Raw genomic sequence first — 21,341 nt, 5'->3', positions numbered from 1 at the left:
ATTGCCGGCTGGGAAACCATTTTTATTTCCTTGAGAAACGTTTTGAACTAACCTTAGTAAAATGGTGTACAATACCAAACTGTACAACTGTAGAGAATATGTACGTAAAGGAAATAAACACAAAATAGTCCAGAGCTGTTGGATATGGTACCTGCAGAACATAACATTTATAAAATTATAAATGTATGATTTAAATTAGTTATTAATTTATTTATTGCCCATTAACAAATCCGTATTTTTTAGAGCATCGTTAACAAAATACAATAAATCAGTCCTGTGACGACAGAAAACTGAATAACTTCTTGAACACTATTTTCCAAGAAGAAATATTATTTAAAAGTACATGTCATTTTCTCAAAAATATAATAATACTTTTTGTTAAAGCGCATCCATAAACACAAAGTGGTAATCCCCAGGGAAAGCTTATTATTTAATTGAGCAGTAATAAAAGATCAAATTTTCTAAAAATAAATCACCTTTGGTAAATCTTTTCTAGCTTCTAGACCAAGAAAAGTCATTGTTAAAACAGTCGTAATCCCTGAATTATTTATATCATTGTATTTTTGGTATCATCAAATTTATTATTGTCTTTAATGATATTTCTTCTTATTATTATTGATAAGCTCATTATTATAATTATTTATATCTATATATAATAAAACTGGACATTCGTATATATGTCGCGTACAGTCGGCCAAACGGCTAGACCGATTGGGCTGAATTTTTGTGTGGACAACCAGGGGTGGCAGGGGGGTGTTATAGGCTAAAAAATATATTTAAAAAATCCACGGGCAACGCTAGGCCCTGCAGCTAGTATAGAATAAATGGAGGTGGTAGCTGTTTGTCTTGTACACTTTTTGTAATTGTTATTTTCCTTAACTGCAGTTGTACTTAAAAATAATCTGCCAAGGATGTCAAATAAGTATTTTTATTTTTTTTGATTGATGGGCCAAAATCTCCACTTTAGAATTTTTAAAAATAATAAATGCTTGATTTTACAATTAAAATGCATTTCTTTAATGTATTTTCGAAAAAAATAAGAATATGTGCGTTTGGATAAGGAAATAATCGACGTTTTTACTTCCAAAAAAATTGTCTGGCAAAAGTATTTGTCTGCTAGAGTTGCGCAAAAAATGCATTATAGTCTCATTTTTGATTTGACATTTGTACTCAGTTTGTACTCTCCCGTATAAGACGGCCCAGAAATAGAAAAGAGGAAGAAGCATTGAAACTAAAAAAAAATGTTTAGAAATGTACTATCATATAATTTTGATGAAAAAAAGTTCTCAAATTCCTTTTTATTTGTCTTTTTATCCACTCTACAACAAAATCCTTTCAATGTACTTCCTTGGCATTCTAGGATGAAAGAAGTACGCGATTTATTGATTTACAGGATATGTTGTAGGGAGGACAGTTTATTAAAAAGTTATTCTTAATATTGAAATAAAAGTAACTAGCCTTAGAGGGCGCTTCGCGCCCATCTTCTAAATTAATTGTGAACATGTTCTCTTTGTGTACATCGTAAAACAAAACAAAAATACTTCGCGGATTTTCACAAAAAATTTCGTGGATTTTCAAAATTTTCGAAAATTTAATGAAGATCGAATTTTGATGGAGACAAATATTTGAAATTTTGATCATTCATAAACCTTCCCTGGGGTCCCTAGATGTCCCACAAAAAATTTGGGCCCGATCGGTTCAGTCGTTTTGACGTTTATTGGATACAAACAAACAGACAGACAAACAAACAAACAAACAGACAGACAGACAAGCCAAATTTATATATAGATTATTACGGAATTTTTTTATGATTTCAATCCATGTATTTTTACTAAATGTTTGTCTAATTTTACGAACATTTTAAACGTACAAATCTTGTATTTCATAAATGTGTGCAGTTAATTAAAAAATGTTAAGTTTCTTTGTCCCTTGAAAATATTTGTGTACTAAACCTGTTATTTAAGGTACAAATACAGTTTAGGAAAGTAATAAGTAGAACAACTAGGTCCATAGAAAATTCAAATTACTTATCATATTTTCTGAAGTTTCTGTTCTCATGCTGATCCTCTATTGTTACTATTACTATACTGTAGATAACTCTTATACTGATGCTAACAGCATTATAATTTTTATTTTGTTAGCTTAAAAAATAAATATCTTTATAATTAATCAATAATTAGAATTAGATTTGTTAAAGGGAGTGTTCACAAAAAAATGAAATGGAGCATAGGCTTACGTCGAAAAATATTCGATGGTGATCGTTACTAATCTTACTTCTATCGGTTGCGTCTAAAAGGAGAAAGTTGTAAAAAAACGTCTCATACCGTACCGTCCATACAAATTCAGAAAGTTGCAATATTCGACTCAGATCGTAAATAAATCAATTTAATTCTAAACAAATCATTCAGAAATTACAACCTATAATCATCGAATTTTATTCGACGCTTCGTGTATAATTGATAGTTCGGGTTACACCCGGAACCCCAGAAGCATCAAGAGCATAAGCACCTAGCGGCCAAATAATCGTCCTTTAAAGTATATTAAATATTAAAAAAAAAACTATAAACAAATGCGTCAAATATAATTCTATGGTTATTGGTCGTAATATCTGAATGATTTGTTTGGAATTGAATTGAATTATTTACGATCTGATTCGAATATTGCAACTTTCTGAATTTGCATGGGCGCTACGTTCTTCAGTATGAGTCGTTTTTAACCATTTTCTTCTTATAGGCGCAGCAGATAGAAGTGAGATAAGTAGCAATCACCATCGATAATTTTTCGCCGTAAGCCTTTACCCCCTTTATTTTACCCGAACACTCCCTTTAATATATACTACTCTAATTTGCATTATTAAACTAACCTAGTGATATTCTATCCGATGTAGCTTCTCTATTCAACCAGAAGGAAACCCAGGATATAACTACCAATAGGATACAAGGTCCGTACACCTAGATTATTACAACCAATAGGATAAAGGTCTGTACACCTAGATTATACAGTACAGTACAACCAATATTATACAAGGTCCGTACACCTAGATTTTAAACAACAGTACAATCAATAGAGTACAAGGTCCGTACACCTAGATTATACAGTACAGTACAACCAATATTAGATTATACAGTACAGTACAACCTATAGGATACAAGGTCCATACACCTAGATTATACAGTACAGTACAACCTATAGAATACAAGGTCCGTACACCTAGATTATACAGTACAGTACAACCAATATTATACAAGGTCCGTACACCTTCATTATACAGTACAGTACATTTAAAATTCGGTGATTATGATGGACCAAACCTCTGTAGAGTAAAAAAGTATATGTTAGCTCCACATTTATTGAAAATATATTTCGGTCTGGGTTGACCCTCGTCAGTTCTTGAGATAGTACAACCAATATTATTCAAGGTTCGTATACCTAGATTATATAGTACAGTACAACCAATAGTATACAAGGTCCGTACACCTAGATTATACAGTACAGTACAACCAATAGTATACAAGGTCCGTACACCTAGATTATACAGAACAGTACAGACCACAGCCAATGAAAATGTATCTTATTCGTACATCTGAAATCTAAATTCTAGATGGGAGCGTGTTTTTGTTCATATTTCTGAAAAATATTAATAAAGGTGTAAAGAAATGAATCGGAAGGAAAGCGATGAAACAGTAATATATCTCATGGTCTCAATATATGCAGAGGAGAATATAAAAAAGAATCAAAAACCGAATAAAATATTGAAAGAGAATTAAAGTAATTAGAAAGGTTTAAATTAAGAAATTGGCCCCCCCCCCCAGACTATTTTGAATAAACCAGACGTCATCCTGAATGGGGTTAAAAGATCAAAAATTGATGGATTGAAGGACCAAGGATTAAAAGAATTAAAAAGTGAAGGTTGATGGATTGACGGAATAAAAAATCAAGGAATTAAGGTTTGACGGATTAAAAGAAGAAAGAAATGAAGGATTGGCGAATTTAAAGAACGAAGGACTGATGGATTGAAGAGATGAAAGATTGAAGGATTTTGCTGGATTGAAAGATTGAATATGAAGACAGTGTTAGACAACTACATTAGATCTCAGGAAGTAAAAGATGTTTCCATTCATCATCAAACTATTTCTTCTCTCAAACTTCTAACCAGCCAAACAGACACGATGAACAACCAGACATACAAATATCCAAATGGACAGACAGATATTCAGTATTTAGAACTTTCAAGAACTTGTTCAGAATTGAAGGAACAAACAGTGCAAAACAGAGTTCAAATTTACAGACTACACATAATACTAATAAATCTACCCAGCATTGCCCGTACCCATATGGCGGTACTTCCTTTATACTTATTTCATTATTATAAAAGATCGTCCCGGCAATCTTTGGAATTTAAAAAAAACACTCTGCAAAAAACGACCTCCCTAATCAAAATAATTAATCGAATTGAAATTATCCTACTCATTTGGAAAATGCGAAATGCACCGACAGTTACCAATGTTAGACTAACCTATTGCTACCAAGGTTGGACTGACCTATAGCTACCAAGGTTATAAATGACCTATATCTGTCATTGCTAGACTGACCTACAGCTACCAAAGTTATAACTGACCTATAGCTACCAAGGTTAGACTGACCTACATCTACCAAGGTTAGAATGACCTACAGTTACCAAGGTTAAAAATGACCTATGGCTATCATTTCTAGACTGACCTGAATAACAAAGTCTCCCATGTGCCTTTGCAGATGAAAACTCACAATCAATGTTGAATGAATACCTAAAATGATAACAATGATGATGATATGAACAATATAAGAGGATGATAATAGAAGCAAAATGACAAGAAATCAAAAGAGAAGCAAGCAAAGATTTACCTTGGTTTCTGAGTGTAGTTTCTGTTCCGGTCGGAGTAGAAATAAGATCAAACTGTGATAGTTTCATATCTGAAGCAATATTTACTCCTCTACCTGTAGTCCACTTGTAGGTTACATCATCAGCCGTATAACCAACTAAATAGAACGGGTCATTGTAAAAAAAACAATAACTTAAAAGAACAAAACTAACAAGATTTGACCTATTTTGCCTACTTTTATTTATCATTCATTACGGAAGAATGTTTTTCTTTCATTTGCAAATATCCGTAAATATTTTCTTTGTTTCTGTGTCAGTAGAATGGCAAATTTACAGTATTAGCCAGATTGTTCTACTACAGGTCTGTTCTTCTAAAATCTGGTTAATATTTACACGTGCTGCAAATATCTTCAGTTTTTATAGGAGACCCATAAACATAATTTTATATTCCAGTTCGTAAACAGAAGCCTTATACGTAGATTGAAAAAAACCTTTTTGCTAGAGTTTGGTTTGTATCCTACATAAAATAATTTGCATTTTTATGAATTTTTAAGAAACTTACAACTTCCTATTCTAAGTGGACACTTCTGTTTGTCCATTGGAAACCCTTCAAGATTCATGATACAAGTAGCTCTGATGGTCAGACGCTGCGAGTAGAGAACTCGACCATTTGGGAACAGTCTAAATATTTAAATAAACGTTTTTTATTATTATTATTATTTATTTTTGAGAAAATTATTATACCTTATTTTTACTCACAATTTCATAATCTTGCGTATAAAAAGTTTCTTATTTGTTCCAAAGCAAATAAGTAACATTTTAATCCGGCAATTTCAATTTCACGGATTCTAATAAAAAATCGCAAATTTTTATGAAACTTGAATTAAAATATCCGACTGTCTTTCGTTATCAATTGGTAAATTGTGTTTTGTTGTGATTTTTACTTTTTTTGTTTGTTTTCGGTTTAAATTTAAGATTTTTAATCACTTACTAACTTCGGGATTAAAATTCTTGAATTAAAACCTTAAACAAAAAAGTCATAATCCCGGCCAGAAACATATTGTCCCACACAAGACAGTTGCATAATAGATATTTCTATTTCACGCAGCGTGAACCTAAAATTCATAATAAAATCAATGATTGTGAGAGAAAGTTTATTTTCAGTAAACTATCCCTTTATTGTATTCTGTCCAGCAAGCAATGTTCTGATTGTTTACTTATAATCTGTCGGAAGGTAAAAGAGTAAAGGAATAATATATAATTACTCTCCTTGAAGGTTATGGATGGAAAAAGAACAAAAATGAGGAATTAAAACAAATAAAGATATGTTTCTTTAAAAAAAGTTATTTTATAATAAAGTTTCTGATCAAGCTAAGAACATTGACATGGTTCTAACGAGCTACCTAATCAAAATTTGAGGCAAATCGGTCATTCGGTTCATGAGTTATGATCGGAAATTTAAAAGGATGTACATAAAATGAGTTAAAAACGTATGAATCTGAAAAAGATGACGACTGCATGAACAAAAGACTGTGTAAAAGATTATTGAAACGAATGGATGAAAATAAAGATTGATTTGAATATCATATAAATATTAAATGATAAGGATATTTGTTTGTTGATTGATTAATTGATTGAATTGATTAAAAGCGCAGAATGAATAAACAAGAAGAGAATAGAATAGAATAAACCTAGAAACAAACTTATAATCTTCTAATGGAACCACCAAATAAGTTTATATCAGATTGGACTCATGTTGTATTGGAACTCAATAAATTACAAGTAAATTCTTATATTTTATCTTAAAAAAACTACTTTTTTTGGTAGACCACTTAAATTATCAACGAAAGATTTCTTTATCAGCCAATGTTTTTAGCAATGCAAAAAATACGTTTACCATCAAAAGAAGATCTTAAAGCAATCATACCATCAAAGTAAATATAAGAGAGCGAAGAAGCAGTCTCATATTCAAGCACTTTACCATTAAGATATCTGGCAAAGCACGTTGATCCTCAACTAAATATTGCTAGAACAGCAAGATACAGTATGATCTTTAGTAAATGTAACAAAGTGAAAGCATGACGTGAAAAGTTTATCAGGCTTTTGGATCTAAGATTGTTCAAATATTTAGATTATATCTGAACATGATAAAGATGTTAGGATGTAATCTGTTCAACGTATCCTCTTATAGATTAGCTAGAAAAGTACGCAAGTTTAACGTCACGCAATGATTGTTGCCATCAAAAATATATTTTGTAATCTCAGTATGTTTTCAGTTTTAAGTGTATGTTTAATTTTAATTTCTTTTCTAAGATAAAAATATAAAAAAATATAAATGCTGAAGTATAATCAAACGTTTATCTACAAGATAAGTAGATTATGTAGAAAATATTTGTATGCCTGACTAATATTTGTTTGTTGCTGATGAGAGCCTATTAAGTGATATCTTGATGGATGGTATACCATACATATATCTAGACACATTCAGAAAGCTATAAACTCAAGAGGGATTAAATTAAAGAGGTTGTATACCTAACTTAACTCTAATCTTTACTAACAGAGAGTATTTGATGAATGATTTGATTTGATGCCTAAAAATCAAACTTTCTAATCCCTATACCTTAGCAACATGATGGTGTGAACCTGTGATATTTCAAACTTCGATAATTTGATCTAACATCAGGAGTTTGAAATGTGAAAGGTCTACGGCATTGGGTTTAGGGATACAGGGATTAGAAAATCAGAATTTGTCTCAATTCCATTCCTCAGATTTTAGTTTTAAAACTAAATTGTTCTAAAGGACGCGGAGAAAATTGGATACCTCGAAAATGTTGTACGACAATAATTATTGACTTTAAATAGTATTTTTGTTTTTATATACCAAGTTCTTCTTAGAAAGATGTTGCTACATAAAAGAAGACGTTTGATAAATAAAAAAATATCGATTGGATTACTGTCCGATTGAACCATTATTTTTTTAAGTATCAGTTTATCTTGTTTATACCTGACAAATCTGTTTGGAGTAGTAATTGTGTGAAGATAGGATTTCTTCCCGTTGTACATAAAGGTATCAGGTTTCCAGATCTTTCTTAACATCTCAATACTTAGAGCCAGGGCATCCTACAGATATTACCAGAAATCAGAGGTTGGAGCTTTTATATCAGATATAACCAATAATCAGAGGTTGGAGCTTTTAAATCAGATATAACCAGAAATCAGAGGTTGGAGCTTTTATATCAGATATAACCAGTAATCAGAGGTTGGAGCTTTTATATCAGACATAGACAGTAATCAGAGGTTAGAGCTTTTATATCAGATAAAACCAGCAATCAGAGGTTGGAGCTTTTATATTAGATATAGACAGTAATCAGAGGTTGGAGCTTTTATATCAGATATAACCAGTAATCAGAGGTTGGAGCTTTCATATCAGATATAACCAGTAATCAGAGTTCGAAACTTTTATATCAGATATAAGCACTAACCAGTAATAACCAGTAGTCAGAGGCCATAACTTTTATATCAGATATAACTGCAGTAATAAGAGGCTGAAACCGTTATATCAGGTATCGTTATTCTACACCAAAGTTAAAACTTTATAATAAAGCTATTGGAAGTCTAATCCGCAAAATTAATCTCATTGTCAAAGGTTCGACCTCAACGTTAAAGGATTGTAACTTCAGATATATTCGGGTGACAGAGCGGGGTTGAAAAAGAAATAAAGATGAAACTTGATGATAATTTAGAACTACATTTATTTCCATATTACCATTTTTAAGAACGAATTTACGTCTTCTTTTTGATAGAGCTGGCGAACAAGAATACTAATTCTGTCTTTTTATTCATAACTTGCCCGGCGTTGCCCGAAGAATTTAAAAACGCTTTTGAAAAACATATTTGAAAATATTCTTATCTAAAAAATCTTATTTTGGAAAAATATATTTAGTTTATGTTTTAAAAAAGTAATTGGCAAAATTCTCATCGATTTTTGCGTGAGGGCTTGCAGCCTTTGAATCACGTAAATTTAACAAGAGTATGACCAACCTACCTTGTAACCTGTAAAGGCTAATCTTTTGTCAACCCAGGATTGTCGGAAATAGCAATCCATGATGTAGCTCTATAAAAATATGAAAGGGTAGATAATAAATATAATAATATAATTAAGTGGAATAAAATCTACTACATACTATCTGACAAAATGCTTTATATAAAATTCCACTTTAATTTGGTTCCACATTCCATGAAACTTATTAAGTAATTGATTGCACCTGAATTTGATATTTTTCTTGTAGAGTTAGTAATGAACCAACATTAGGTTTATCATTTGCATTTAATCTTGAATAATTAATTGACAATTTTGAATTAAGCAGAACCTAGGCATCAGAACCAAGGTGATTAAGAACACATTCATCATAAGTATCATTACAATTAGCATGCATTAATCATTTGCTTTATACAAAACATTTTTTTGTTTTCTATTGTTCTTTTATAAACATAGAAGGATTCATATAAAGCTTTAGCAATACATACCTCTTTCAATAAAAGATTTAACTATTAGCTTGGTGTTTTTTAACATTTATCGTGTATGTAAGATTTACATATGAATTTTACATGGCGTAGTTCTTACGGTTTTCTTTCACCATGGCAACACATATGAATTATATTCTGTTGAGATACAGTTTAAATTAAGGGTAATGTTGCGAATCAATGCTGGCATTTTTAAGGTGAAGCGATACTACAAGATATTACCATGACATTAAAATATAAAAATCCAAATATTTCTTGTTAATCGTTTATTTATTTTGTTTTGAATCACTCTCGGTGTTATCTAACAATATCCATCAGAATTTATCATTACTTATTCTAATAACAGCAAAGGCACTGAGTTTTGCCACAAACTAAAATTTTCTAATCCTTATTATCTTTGCAACCTAATGGTGTAAACCCTTGATATTTTAAACTTAGAATTTTTGGTCTAAAATAATTTACAATTTAAAATATAAAAAGGATAAAAGTATTAAAATATCAAAGTGGTATCAAGAACTCAGTTCCTGGATAGTACAAAACGTCTCAATAAAAGCAGAATTATGAAGAAAAAGCACGTTTTCAAATTTCAGATATGCATGTTTTCTTTTTGCGAATATGCTGGTTGGTAAATGAATACCAAAAATGGAGAATTATTTTGTATATTCTAATTTATATTTTGCAAATTTTTACATAGATATATTTTTATATATTTTTATTTATGTTCACAGTTTGTGACTATAATTTGACAACCATTTGTATAAATTATTTATATAAATTGAGCAGATCGTTAACAACAAGGAATGCTTTGAAGGTTTTCTTATTTTAAAACAAAATAATTTTTATTTTAAAAATGACAATTTCTCATACTCGACGCTCATCGAAACCTGATCGAAAAAAAACAAAATGTGCCAGAATCATGATAAAGATTTATAATCGATAATTTTGAAACCAAATTGATAGTCAAAATTATAAGCATGAAAGTCTAATTTAACTACAAAATGGGGCACTAGCTCAGCTCCCTGAATCTCCATGATTACATATTTCCGTATTATTATATGTATATTTGTATAATGTATATCTATGTTTACATATATTACCATATCCATCTCTGATATCGGACCCATACTCCTAACTTGCATGTTTACGTCTATCAGTGTTGATGGACCTACAATAGATGAACTTAGCATCCTCCAGTTATATGAGAACTATAACTAGGTAAAAGTTAATCATTTTCAATAATTTGAATAAACATGTACACTGTACAGTATCCATTAGATAAATATAATTTAAAAGGGTGTCAAAAAGAAACTTTATTAAAAGAAATTATTTGACGAGTTAAAAAAATTTAAATCTAATCAACATTTATTCTTTTGTATCTGTGTAAAGAAAAAAACAGACACAAAACAGTTCATGTAAAATAGGAAAATTTTAATATTCTTTTACTAAATTACAGTAATTATCATTTTAAATTTACTTCTGTCACTTTTCGAAAATAACTTTTTTTTTGAAAAACTAAAGTTCTTTGATTCTTGGACTAAAATCATAACTAACCCTTTTACGAGGTCTCAAATTTGTACCAGTTACCTCTGTAAAATTTGTAATTAAAATAATGTTGTGTACCTCCAAAGTCTGGCCGAAGATTGTTATCATAATCTTTCAGAAGATTATCCAGTAGCTTCGATACATTATAGGCTGTTTGGTTCGCTAGTTTAGCTAGATCCTAAAATGTTTTGGATTCAATGTTTTTTTTGTATTTGCATGAAGAATTTTTGTATTTTCATGAAGAATTTTTTGTATTTGCATGAAGAAGAAAGGATTGCATCAACAACTTGAGCTATTTGCATTTCCTTTGATTTTTGGTTATTTAACTGGATTTTTTTAAATGCCGAAAAGAATTTTTTAAATGCAATTATGCAATTACCAATTAAAAATAAAAACCTGTTTTTAATATTTTTATTTAATAATTTACGAAAAGTCATACTCGCAAATTAAGCAACTGTGAATTTTTTAATCTTTACTAGACTTCATTGAAGCCTGCATAACCCCAGTTTTTAAGTTATCTAAGTTTAGGAATAAACAAGAAGATTCTATTTTTGTAAGTTATTCTTTTTGATTGTTAAAAAGAACTGAGTTTTTGCTACAATCTCTGATTTTCGAATCTCTATATCTTTCAAACCGATGTCACTGACCTTTGATATTTCTAACTATGAACTCTGTTTGATCAAATAGTCTAAGTTTGAATAATATTATCAGGTTGCAAAGAAAAAGGGATTAGAAAATTTGAGTTTGTGGGAAATAATCACTTCCTTTAACAAGGAGATGTTAGAATACTTTTGGCATATGATAGAGAAAATTTAGTTTCGAAAACGTTTACAGGATTAAACGGGTTTAAAACTTCCTGATCACTTTTTAGTGTAATCCTGTCTTTCTTTCTTTTGTTTCCTAGTTCGGTAATTAAATATGAGTATACAATAAAAGAGACAAGTTCTTGATATCATTAATATTTACCTTGTTGCTTTCAGCAGTAGAGGAACCAACTCTAAACAAAGAAAAACTAAATTTAATCCTTATTTATTGAAGCGAGTGAAGAAAAACCAAAAATAGAATGGGAAAACTGGAAAGGAATTTATAGAATTTATTTGAGTGGAAAAAGATTTAAAGTTTTAAACTCGAGCGAAAAAGTTGCTTTATTTTTAGTCTATTTATTTTGTACGAAGTATCTAGAATATTGCCTATTATGAAAATACTTGGGGAAAGAAGTTGAGTCTTTTCTGATCCCTATATCTTTGCAACTGACGGGATAGACCTTTGACAATTAGTTGTGGTAAAATAAATAGACTAAGTGTGAAATGTCATTATCAGGTTGCGAAGAAATAGGGAATAGAAATTTGAGTTTGTGGCAATTACGTCAAACTTAAAGTTGAAATATTATTTATTTCTTTTCATTACTCATCTTATTGAAGAACTAAAGAGAAGAACAAAAATGTTTTAAATCGCCAATATATAACCTAATAAAATTATTTACTCTTTAATTTTAAATTCATAACTTTTATACAGTGGGACTCATAAAACTGTAAAATGGAAGGAAAACATTTAGCCAATCTAATTTATGTTTGCTATAAGTTTTAAGTCTTGTTAAAGTATAACGGCTATGAGACGGCTAAGGGGCAGGTGGAAAGGGGGAAACAACCTTAGAAAATTGCGGTAAGCTTCTATATGTAGAATGTATAGATACTTAAATTCTATTTTAAGAATGGATTAAAAACATTTCACCTGTGGAACACTTAATAAATAAAAAATTGTTTAGTTAAACAAAGATAATACTTTTGTTTTGGCACGCATGTAGCTTGGAATTTGCAAGTGGGGGAAGGCATTTTTTCGGACCAGAAAACCTTAGAAAAGGTCGAAATTAATGACTCATTACACAATATGTTTCTTGATTAAAGTATGGCTGAGGGTTAAGTTTGAGTGTCAAGCTTTTAGCCTGAAATGGCTGTTTTGAGCTTTTAGCGGCATTTTTCTTTTTGATGCCATTTTTCTTGAAGTAAAAATAATTTATGGCTATTTGTAATAGCTCAAAGGAAAAGAAAAAATATTGCCAAACGGCAGACAAAATATCTATCGAAATTGTCTTTGACAAAAGGAAGCATATTGCATAAATCTTGCAGGGAAGTTGGGAAGTTTTTCATTTTTTGCTATGTGATAGGATTTAAAAAAAAAATTGGATATTTTGAAATCTGAAATTTTTTTCTTTTCTGGTAAATCAACCTAGCTCGATATCTGAGTAACAATCATTTTCCAAATCCCTGACAAGGAAGGGGGGGGGAGGAGTGAAACAAATGTTATTCCCCCCCCCCTCCTGGCTTAATCCTAGAACCGCCCTTGCTAGAGTCGTCTTCTAATTGTTTTGCTTTCTGGGACAGCCTGTATGTGTTCTGCATTGGTTTACGAAAATCATCAAAATTTTGAAAAAAATATTTATTGTCAAACCCTTATTACTTTTTGTTTTACAATGACATACTGACATACTGAGAGAAAATGTTCACAATTAAAATAGAAGATGGGCGCGAAGCGGCTTAAAAGCCAATAAAAAAAATTAAAACAAGATATTAATTGCAGTGTACAAAAGAGTCTGAAGCAAAAAAGGTTAACAATTCTGACGATTTTTACATTTTAATGTTTAATAAAATAATGATTTTAATTCACCTATAGCAAATACACATGTTTTACGTTATTTAACAACTTTATAAAACAGAGAAATTGGAATGGATATGTCCAGGGATCATACTGTATTAGTGTGATGTACTGCGTATAATTTGTGAACATTTACATGAATTGTTCACTTTGAACTCCCTTTCAGGCTGAAAGGGACTGACAAAATTCACATCGAGGGATTGTTTAAATTCCACTCTAATATATTCTATTCTCTTTGATTATAGGAGCAAGGAGATCACAAAGTCGTAATAATAAATTGAATTCGACCTCTCTTCCTGGTAAGTTTGCAAGGACTGAATTCCTTTGAGAATATTTGAGAAATGGATCCAAAAAAGTAGATTTGTAACTTTATTTTAAAATTCATATTTTGCTTTCATGATTGATCTTGATAATTTCTTAACAATTCCATTTGATCTTTTCGAAGACTATTCGTTTTTGATTTTATCTAATTTTTTACAAGGAATGTTTTTTTTAGGAGAAACAGAGCATTATAGAGCATGTCTATATTATTGAACATAAAACAGCATTAAATGTTCTCATAAAATCTAGAATATATAAAAACAATGCAACCTAAGCATATCAGTTATATGGCCTTGTTAAACATATATTCAATTTTCAATCTTTTATTTAAATCTGAATAATGTAGAAATTTTACTTCTAAATTACAATCATGTTTTAATTTTAAAGTTTTTATCGTGAACCTTTGTCACTGATCTTGAATACACTATTCGTTTTAAATTTTCGTTTAACATTTTTAAAATGTAAACATTAAAAACAACAATTTGTTTAAAAAAGTAATTAATCAAAAATTGAAATTAATCTTCCAGGGAATATGAAAATATCCTTAAAATTGCAGTAATAATACATTTCCCCCTAGCGCTTCTAATAAATCTAATAACGGGGGAAATGTTTCGTCTAAAATGATGATTGATACAGATTTTGGAAAATAAAATTTGACAAAAAAGGAATTGAGACTTTCCCACAAACTCTGATTTTCTAATCCCTCTATCTTTAAATTCCAATGCCGTAGACCCTTTTACTGCTGTTAGATCAAGTTGAAAAATTTGAGTTTGTTGCAAAGACTATTTCCTTTGGAGCAAACTAAAACTAGATTTCCTGTATCCATTCTTGTATCTGTATTTGTTTTCGCAATTTTCCGGGAAAGTTTTATTTTCTGCATAAGTTTGATAAGACACGATTAAGGACCGGCCTAGTGCAATGTAAAGTTTCAGTTTAAACTTGAATTATAAAATCAGAGATTATACAGATAGGACTAGAAATGAAAAAGTTAGGTATTTATATTAATTTCTTCATAAAAGAAATTTTTACAATGCAGGCTTTATGCGATAAAAAAGCGCTTTTGATCGCTACTAATCTTACTTCTATCTGTTGCGTCTATAAGGAGAAAATTGTTAAAAACGACTCACACCGATGAACGCAGCGTCCATACAAATTCAGAAGGATGCAACATTCAACTCGAATCGGAAACAAATCAGTTTAATTCCAAACAAATCATTCAGATATTACAAACAGTAGTCATCGATTATTTTTCGACGCATTTGTATATGGTTAATATTTCATAATATTTTTGATTTAGTTTTTTTACTTAATTTTTGCTGGTGCTGGATTTTCGAACATTCCTGGAAAATATGAAAATGTCGTCTTCATTATAAAAAATCCTCGGAACAGGAATAAATGCAATAAACGGTAGATTAGTAGCGATCAAAAGCGCTTTTTAATAGCATTAAGCCTGTACCCCGTTTAATTTTTCGCGAACACTCCCTTTAAAGTATAAGGTTTTATACCTTCTAATTGGGTTATAAATAAGGTTTTTGAATTTAAATATTTTAGAATGTTTACTTCTTCTGTACTATCTGTGTTATCTGTGTTTGAACTGTTTAAAGAACTAATCAAACAGAGAACATTTTTATCCTGCACACCTTTCAAACTCAGGAACTAAAGTACATAGTACAATGTAGATTGCATTCGCACAATCTATATTCTATCTGGAATTAATAGACCATAATTTAGTTAATTGACACAGTAAAGACGACATATGTTACGCAGTGAGTAATTCGGGGGAAATTTCAAGGTTTTTTTTAGGAAAGTGTGATGTTGCTAATTTTGATCGATTTTAGACTCTGATATGAGCGAAAAGTAATAAAAGCAATTAGTTAAGTCACTGATCGGGATTGGCATCGTTATAAATCTTGTTTTTAACATTTTAAGGTAATTTTTAATTCTTAAGAGTCTTCACAAGAATCTGAGACGTTTAACCTATTTTCAAAGTGTAAGCTCCATATGTGTTTGTTTCCTTATGTAAAGATTTTTCAAAACGACTGATAAAAGGAGAGAGGAGAGGAGAGGAGACGTCAGAAAGGATAGGGTTATAGACAATCTTTAAAGGGACAGTAAAGGAAAAATGAAAGGGGGTATAGGCTGAAAGATAATCACTTTAGCTCTTGGTCGCGACCCATGGAAGTCATATCTGATGTTCCTTTCTCGAGAAATTTATATACAACTTTGTCAAATTTATACGAAAATTAATATATATACAATTTTGTATAAAAGTAGTGGGTTTAGATAGATCAATTCAGCAAATAAGCAACCAATCTGAAAACGATGATATCCCAGAGAAAGCTAATTGTAAATTAGGTTTACTTTTATATTTGTTATTTCTATTTTTAATAGATTTCATTCATAATATTATTTATACGTCCGTATTGCTTGACCAGAAATTCCACCAATAGCAGTGCAGTAAAGTGGTCACGTGATACAGACGGAGACACGTGATCAGTATACTAATCTGCCATTGGTGATAGTTCTGGTCACGTGATTTAAGTTCAAGATTTTATCAATTTTACATATATGAACTTTCGTATAATTTTAACACAGTTTTATATCAATTTCTCGAGACAGGAACATCAGATAAAACTTTCATGGGCCGCGATCAAGAGCTAAAGGGATTAGCTTTCAGCCTATACCCCCTTTCATTTTTCCTTTACAGTCCCTTTAAAGGAACTAAAGACTAAATTTCAAGTAACTGTGCATTAGTAGAGGGACATGTCTAAAACGTAGCGTTTCCCTTTAAACCTTTTTCTGAGTAAAAATTATGGAGTTATTCCTGTTCTTCTTTTTTAGGTAAATTATTCTGCTTTTACTTTCATTCAATTTCGGGGTTTCTTTAATTTGGCAGCTTCCGGATTTCTTACAAAAAAAGCAATGGAGAAAATTGTAGGAATTAAGCGCTTTAAAGCTATAAAAACGAACGGTTTTATTTTATTTTATTTCCATTTTAAAAACCAAAATATATTCTGATTTATAAAGTTTAGTTTTGTGAAAAGTTGACTTACTCAAATGATACAGACAGAAAAGTTTTCTCTCAGAGTTTATGCCCCGTGTAAAACCTTCAGCCTGGTGAAGGTATAAAACATTTGATGGAAATAAAATATAAAAGAAAAGGTTGTAAAGATATAGATATCAGCTCAATCAAGAAATGTTTAAAACAAGATCTTTGATTGTTTGTCAAGTTTAAGTTTTAGACAAGACCGGAGAAAGTTTTTACTCTAATAAATCCATGTAAATGCAGTATGACCAGAGGGTTGGACGGAAAAATTTTTTCTGTAACTTTTGTAAATGATCAACTTAAAGGTGAAATATTAGATATTGTAAACATCTATTTTATAAACTATTCGAGGGAAAAAATATTTTCCTTTAAAATTGTTTTTTTTTTTAAATTTTCGATGATTTTCATTGTTAGTCGTTGTTCTTACCGATCAGTGTATACACAGCTAACAAGCCTTTCATTTCGTCTCCTAGTGCAGCTAGTACATCAAAATGTGCTTTAACCTAATTCCATATAGTGCAATAGTAAAGTAGAGGTGCAATTGACTGAATCTAGTGTATTTATATATGTACATTGTGAACGAACCATGGTATAGGACTGTGAACGTTAGAGAGAGTCTTGACTTTGAGCTGCAGCTTTGTTCCAGGTTCTTTCCTTTCAAAATCGTTCCGTATTTTTAATTAACGATTGTCCAAAAATTATCCCGTTCCTTAATGTGTAGAGTGTAGACCGCGCGTAAAAATTGGTTTGTCGTTAACTATAATTGATCGATAACAATTTGCGTCTTTTATTTTATGAAGTCGATCGTTCAAGATGTAAAATGAGAAGTTGGTTTCATGTGAAAAAAATTTTTTAGTGATATTATTTTTTTTTTTTGTAAAATTTATATTTTTGAGCACATCATTGGTCGATAACTTGTGAAGATCGATAACGAGAAAAGATCATTTATGTTAAATACTGTTGAGTCCGATTTCGTGAACGAAAAAGCTTGTTCCAGATTCTCTCAGTGCAGAACCGTTTTTATTTTTTCAAATATATGAAAAATTATGAACTGTACAGTGTACACAAACAAACGTTTATCATGAATATTATTGTATTATAGTAGAGTAAGTGAATGGTCAATCGCGAACATTTATATTTATATTTATATATATATATATATATGCATGCTTAAAGGTATTGTCAAAGTAATTCTAGGTGAACCGGGTATTTATGATCAGGTCCATCACCGAAAGTTTTGTGTACTTTTTTCTTCAAAAAACAAGTTAACTTCGACACCCGGACGGTAGGAAAATGGCTTTGATTGAAGCAATTTTCAATCAATCTTGAAAACCACGTTGGACAAAGAATATTTTCAGGAATATATGTGAAGTCATTCCTATTGACTTCTATACAGAACGCGTTTCACGGCTTTTTATACTTTAAGAGATAAATACATTGAGATCCCTGTCCTCGGTGATCATTCAAAGTTTTTAAGGGCACCGATGTGAATCGAGGATGTCACTCTTTCAAAATAAGTTCATTTGAAATAACACTTAAGTCCTTTAAGTGCAACTTATTAAAATGCTGATTACCAACCTAGTATTACGTTGACAATCCCTTTAATTATTAAAATGCTGATTACCAACCTAGTATTACGTTGACAATCCCTTTAATTTCTATTTATGTTTTGTAAACAACACAAGAGCATCCATTCATCTTCAATACCAAGTTTTCCATGTGTTTAGGCAAAAGAATAAGAAGTCCTGAGAATTGGACTGTAAGATGTCCATAGACTGTTGCTTACAAGACACAAGTACTGTAAGATGTCCAGAGACTGTTGCTTACAAGACACAAGCGGGAATTATGGTAGAATGTTTTAAAGCTGTATGTACTATGTACACTGTATCGTTATTCGATTCAGAGTTAAACAGATACAAATATTGAACAGAAACCTAAATTTTTTAATCATATTAAGGCCAGCTTAGAAAAACATATCTATGGATGAACACTTTTGTTCAGCTTCTTGTCTCCGACTCCAGATCAAACTTTAATTCACAAACTCAATAAAGGAAACGTTTTTCTCCCTGCTTTTAGAATTTAAAGTTTAAATCGAGTTCCAGATACACACGGAGCCCAGCGCTTATATAACTTAGATTAAACTTAAGCTCAGCATTAATTATTTTCATGTAAAGCTGTTGTTTTTTTATCAAAATTCCAAACAGATAAAAATATTAGATTGATCTATACTTAAGTTTTACCCAAGCCATATAAACTCTAGCTTCTGATGAATTGATAGGACTGTTCACAAACCTGGAGGAAAACTTACTCACCAGGAAGAGTCCCTACAGTATAGTTTTATACAAAGTAAGAATTTGTTTAATGTTTCTAAAAAGTCTAATAAAAAATCACCCACTAAGAAAACCTACAGTTAACATTAAACCTACCCAAATAAAAACCCGTCAATTTTCATAAAATCGTCCCAAACTGGCGGTAAGCCGTCAGTGCTGGACGAATTAAAAAATGACTCGACGAACATTTGGTTTCGGATTAGCTGAGAAGCCACCAGACTGGAAATAGAAAATCATTTGACTTGAAACAACTTAGAAACATATAGATACATTTAACTAAAACAGGAATCGTTTGGTCGCCAATAAAAATATCGACAAGCTTGCTACAAAAAGCTAAAACTAAAGATTAGGCTTAAATAATTAGCAGTGTTCACAGTTTTTAAAACTGGAATAATTGTCTATATTTTATTCTTATAATATTATGTTTGTATGTTCATTAGCGTACAAGGATACATGTATTTTCTCAAAAAAAATCACTAGAATAAAAATATTTTAGTTTGGTAATTTCTGCAACACAAAAATCTGTTCTGTTGATTCATTGCAAGTTTTAAACAATAACCGTATGTGTTGTAAAATACTAGCGTATTAAACGAGGGAAGAAACCCCAGGACGCCGTGAGCCTCCGCTATGCAGACACAAGCCTCCCAGGTTTGCTAGGCAGACAGAGCCTCCGCCATGCAGTAAGAACCTTCGTTTTACAGAATAGTTTCATTAAAACTCTTGGATTTTACATGTAGTAAAGAATTTTTTGTATTTTTTCGAAATAGTGACATAAAAAGTGAATCAAAGATTAGAGTCTGAAATTTAAAAGCTTCGGCTCGGGTCATAATTCCTTACACACAACTTTTAGTTCTAAAGTTGACACTCGTACCAAATGTGGACACTTGTAGCAAAGTTGACACTTGTAGCAAGGTTGACACTCGTACCAAAGTTGACACTCATACCAAAGTTGACACTTGTAGCAAGGTTGACACTTGTACCAAATGTTGCACTAGCTGTACCATAGTTGACACTCATACCAAAGCTGACACTCATACCAAGGTTGACACTTGTACCAAATGTTGACACTCATACCAAGGTTGACAATCGTACCAAATGTGGACACTCATACCAAGGCTGACACTTGTACCAAATGTTGACACTTGTAGCAAGGTTGACACTTGTACCAAATGTTGACACTCATACCGAAGTTGACACTTGTACCAAATGTTGACACTCATACCAAAGTTGACACTTGTAGCAAATGTTGACACTCATACCAAAGTTGACACTTGTAGCAAGGTTGACACTTGTACCAAATGTTGCACTGTACCATAGTTGACACTTTACTAAAGCTGACACTCATACCAAATGTTGAAACTCCTACCAAAGTTGACACTCATACTAAAAGTTGACACTCATACCTAAGTTGACACTCGTACCAAAGTTGACACTTGTACCAAAGTTGACACTTGTACCAAAGTTGAGACTCGTACCAAATGTTGACACTTGTACCAAATGTTTACACTCGTACCACAGTTGACACTCATACTAAAGTTGACACTCATACCAAAGTTCACACTCGTACCAAAGTTGACACTTGTACCAAAGTTGAGACTCGTACCAAATGTTGACACTTATACCAAATGTTTACACTCGTACCACAGTTGACACTCATACTAAAGTTGACACTCATACCAAAGTTCACACTCGTACTAAAAGTTGACACTCATACCAAATGTTGACACTCATACCAAAGTTGACACTTGTACCAAAGTTGACACTGGTTCCAAAAGTTGACATATGTACCAAAGTTGACACTCGTACCAAATATTGACACTTGTACCAAATGTTTACACTCGTACCACAGTTGACACTCATACCAAAGTTGAGCCTTTTACCAAAGTTGACACTCACACCAAAGTTGAGACTCATACCAAATGTTGACACTTGTACCAAGGTTGACACTTGTACCAAAGTTGACACTGGGTCCAAAAGTTGACACTCGTACAAAATATTAACACTCGTACCAAAGTTGACACTTAAGTTGAAACTTGTACCAAAGTTGACACTCGTACAAAAAGTTGAC

The 21,341-nt window shown here is 31.2% G+C and overlaps 1 protein-coding gene across 1 annotated transcript in view; it reads right to left on the bottom strand.

Annotated features, from left to right (window-relative positions):
* Positions 1–21,341, bottom strand: part of LOC111715151 (gamma-aminobutyric acid receptor alpha-like) — a 31,550-nt gene that overhangs the window by 7,388 nt on the left and 2,821 nt on the right. Inside the window, exons 2-12 of the mRNA XM_023490419.1 lie at positions 11,891–11,921; positions 11,003–11,102; positions 10,480–10,547; positions 8,904–8,972; positions 7,863–7,978; positions 5,421–5,539; positions 4,882–5,016; positions 4,720–4,784; positions 2,864–2,951; positions 477–538; positions 53–151 (exon numbers count right to left, since the gene is read on the bottom strand). Coding sequence (XP_023346187.1) covers positions 53–151; positions 477–538; positions 2,864–2,951; positions 4,720–4,784; positions 4,882–5,016; positions 5,421–5,539; positions 7,863–7,978; positions 8,904–8,972; positions 10,480–10,547; positions 11,003–11,102; positions 11,891–11,921 — 952 coding nt within the window. The remainder of the gene's footprint in view (positions 1–52; positions 152–476; positions 539–2,863; positions 2,952–4,719; positions 4,785–4,881; positions 5,017–5,420; positions 5,540–7,862; positions 7,979–8,903; positions 8,973–10,479; positions 10,548–11,002; positions 11,103–11,890; positions 11,922–21,341) is intronic.

This window comes from Eurytemora carolleeae, unplaced genomic scaffold (genome assembly GCF_000591075.1).
Source record: "Eurytemora carolleeae unplaced genomic scaffold, Eaff_2.0 scaffold1720, whole genome shotgun sequence".
Classification (NCBI taxonomy): domain Eukaryota; kingdom Metazoa; phylum Arthropoda; class Copepoda; order Calanoida; family Temoridae; genus Eurytemora; species Eurytemora carolleeae.
The sequence above is the reverse complement of the archived record's forward strand: the minus strand, read 5'-3'. Positions and strand labels throughout refer to the sequence as shown.